General features: G+C 62.4%; 1 protein-coding gene across 1 annotated transcript; it reads left to right on the forward strand.

The window, feature by feature from the left end:
• Positions 1–394: 394 nt before the first annotated feature.
• Positions 395–2565, forward strand: OLIG1 (oligodendrocyte transcription factor 1). Its single transcript, XM_045199381.3, has one exon. The coding sequence runs from the start codon at positions 509–511 to the stop codon at positions 1298–1300; it is 792 nt and encodes a 263-aa protein (XP_045055316.2). The 5' UTR covers positions 395–508; the 3' UTR covers positions 1301–2565.
• Positions 2566–3352: the final 787 nt, after the last annotated feature.

The raw sequence follows: 3352 nt of genomic DNA on the forward strand, positions 1-3352 counted from the left end.
CTGAGATGGAATAGTTTGCGTTGTGTCTGTGACCACAGTTTACAATAAGCACGTGCGTACGTGTATATGCGCCAAAGAGTCGAGGCAGAGAGGGAAGGAGGTAGGCACCGGGGTTTCAGCTTCACCACTGCAACCAGAACTCCGGGAACGACCGCGCATCTCCCCCCCGCCCCCCCTCGAAATGACGCCTTCTGGCCCCTCCCTCCCGGGTCCGTCCTGTGACCCAGCACTCACAATAACCTCCTTGAGCGGTGCCAGCCGCACCTCCGCGCCGCTTCAGCAGGGCGGCCAATGAGCACGCGCCTGCGCCCGGCCTCGCGCCCCGATTGGCTGCATCCAGCCGCCCCGGCCCCGCAGGTTCCCAAATCGGGTTTAAAGGGGTCCCGGACTGGCGGCTGCCTTGCCGTCGGCTCCCGGCGCGCAGGTCCGCGGGGAGGGGCAGTTTGCCCAAGGGTCCACCCCGGGGCGTTCCTGAAGGGCGCCCTCGGCTGCCCCCGTTACCCCCCAGATGTACTATGCGGTTTCCCAGGCGCGCGTGAACGCGGCCCCCACGACCATGCTGCGGCCACAGCGTCCGGGAGAAGTGCAGCTCGGAGCCTCCCTGTACGAGCTGGTGGGCTACCGGCAGCATCCCTCCTCCTCCTCTTCGTCTGCCTCCTCCACCACGGCCCCCCTTCTCCCCAAGACGGCTCGCGAGAAGCCCGAGATGCCCGCCGAACCTCCGGGCTCGGGAGCGGGGGCGGGAGCGCACGCCGGCGGCGGCTCCCGGGCGGACCCCAAAGAAGAGCAGCAACAGCAGCTGCGGCGCAAGATCAACAGCCGCGAGCGGAAGCGCATGCAGGACCTCAACCTGGCCATGGACGCGCTGCGCGAGGTCATCCTGCCCTACTCGGCGGCGCACTGTCAGGGAGCGCCAGGCCGCAAGCTCTCCAAGATCGCCACGCTGCTGCTCGCCCGCAACTACATCCTGCTGCTGGGCAGCTCGCTGCAGGAGCTGCGCCGCGCGCTGGGCGAGGGCGCCGGGCCGGCCGCGCCGCGCCTGCTGCTGGCCGGCCTGCCGCTGCTCGCCGCCGCGCCGGGCTCCGTGCTACTGGCGCCCGGCGCCGTGGGGCCGCCCGAGGCGCTGCGCCCCGCCAAGTACCTGTCGGTGGCGCTGGAGGAGCCGCCGTGCGGCCAGTTCGCGCTCCCGGGAGGCGGCGCGGGCGGCCCCGGCCTCTGTACCTGTGCGGTTTGCGAGTTCCCGCACCTGGTCCCGGCCGGACTGGGCCTGGCGGCAGTGCAGGCGCGGTTCTCCAAGTGAGCGCCCTCCGTGCCCGCGGCGCGACCTCGGCACAGCCTCCGCCGCCCAGCTCCTGCGGGCCCCCGCGCCCTGCGCCCAGGACTGCAGGGCCAGCAAGGAGCGCCTTCGGAACCTGCTCTCCCAGAGGAGGGGACTGTCGGGCTCCCCCTTGCCTGCCCCCACCCCGGGGAAATTAAAGGGACCCGAGCGGATGTTCGACGGAGCGTCGGCGCTGTGGAGGTCCCGACTGGATTCCAGTTGCTTTGGGCAGCTAGTGCGCTCCTCCCTCACTCTCACCCTGTTCCCTGGAGCTGTGCGCTCCGCGTGGGTGGTGTGGCTTTTAGGGCGCCGCGCTCGCCTGGGTGCGGCGGGAGGCCAGCTCCAAGTGCCACAGCTCACAGAGGCGACACCTGCCAAGCCAGTGGACCAAAGGGCCGCGCGCGCTCCAAGGGCGGGGGAGGGGTTCTTTCCGTGTTTCCCCCCGCTATCCCCCCTGCTAGAGGTCACAGGCATCCCTGTTCCCACCAGCCAAACCCTGTCCAAGGAGGCTGCCCGACCTCAGGAGGCGGAGAAAGACCAGGTTGTCGGTGCAGAGTGTCCGGGCAAAGCAGGCGCGGCCCGATGGGAGCCCGCGGTGACACCCCAGGGTCGCTCGCTGGGCTGCGGGTTTGGGAAGTGGGTCCGCTTTGGTGCCCGGTTGTTCGAGTGCAGCTTTTGAGGATCACAGAACTAGGTGTGGTGTTGCGGGGCTGATTCGCTCCGAAGTCCTGGGGTCTTCCTTGAAGGACAGTGTCGAACTCGAGACTCCCCGTTTTGTCGCCCTGCCCCCCAGAGCAGCGTAACCAACCTTGGAGCTCGCTTCAAAACAAAAACCGGCCTCCGTCGGCGGCGGGGTTTACCGGAACAGGCAACGGGGCTGTTCTCAGCCTCGGCCAGTCAGGAAGCAGGGTCGCCAACTAACGTTCTCTCTTATTAAAAGACGAAGAGGGGGACCTGAGCCCCAAGCCGCCCTGGGCTCGGGGTCCCCACTGAGGTGGCCACGCGGGATGGAGTTTTCTGCTCTGTCCTTTTGTCCTGCGGGGTCTGCTGGCCGCTTTGCAGTTGAAGCGCTTGGTCTCCGTGTGTTACAAGCTTCAACAAGTTATTTTGCCCACGATTATTTGACCATCTGCAAGCTGTTTTGCTTTGAACTTCATGTGTAAGGTGTCTGGTTGTTGGTAGTAGCCAAGTTTAACGGGCATTTTATTTTATCTCTAACTTTGTTTGGGTGCACTGTGAAGACTCAAGGAAATAAAACATTGATAGACCTTTCCTGTTTTCATCTGATCTGTTCATTACTAAACGGGGCCTGGCGCCCTGGTGGCTTCAGAACCTCGGGAAAGTTACTAGTTACATGACTGGGGCGCAAAAATCTTTCCCCTGACTTCTGATGAGCTGAAGTTCAGGCATCAGGGAAAGCGGGGGCGGGGCGGGGGGGGGGTGGCCCGGATGTCTGCAGGCCAGTGAGCAGGTGGGGCAGAGGAGGGAGGGAGGCAGCAGTTCCAAGCCAAGCACAGCAGTCAGGGTTTTTTTGTGTTGTTTTGTTTGTTTGTTTGTTTGTTTTTTTGACTACAACTTTCTCCCCTGAAAGAAAATGGACTAAGAAATACATTTATGATGCAATTGGGTTCGATCTCATCCTCTTTCTCAGAAATGCATCCTTTCTCTTTTACTAGACAGAAACTGAAACACGTCACCCAGCCACGAGCTTCCCCATCACTTAAATCAGGTTGGGCTTGTCTCCTAGGAAATGATGACCTTGGATGTTGTCTCATTGGAGCAGGTGAAGAGAGCTCTTCCGTGTGCTTGGTGACTAGAGGAGAAACTTGGAATGTTCACTTGTGCCCGCTGCAGTATTGGAATAGTTTGTAGTTGTGAATGGAACCCAACCAGGGATTAAAGCGAGGCGGGCGATAGAGGAGAAGTGGGGACTCCTTTCACCTGCAGTGAAACCCAGGTGCGGTGGCTTCACTTTATCCACGTGGGTTCATCTGAGGCTTGTATGCATTGAGGGGAAATGAGCACTCACTTTGG

The sequence above is a fragment of the Desmodus rotundus genome, chromosome 2 (genome assembly GCF_022682495.2).
Source record: "Desmodus rotundus isolate HL8 chromosome 2, HLdesRot8A.1, whole genome shotgun sequence".
Taxonomy (NCBI): Eukaryota; Metazoa; Chordata; class Mammalia; order Chiroptera; family Phyllostomidae; genus Desmodus; species Desmodus rotundus.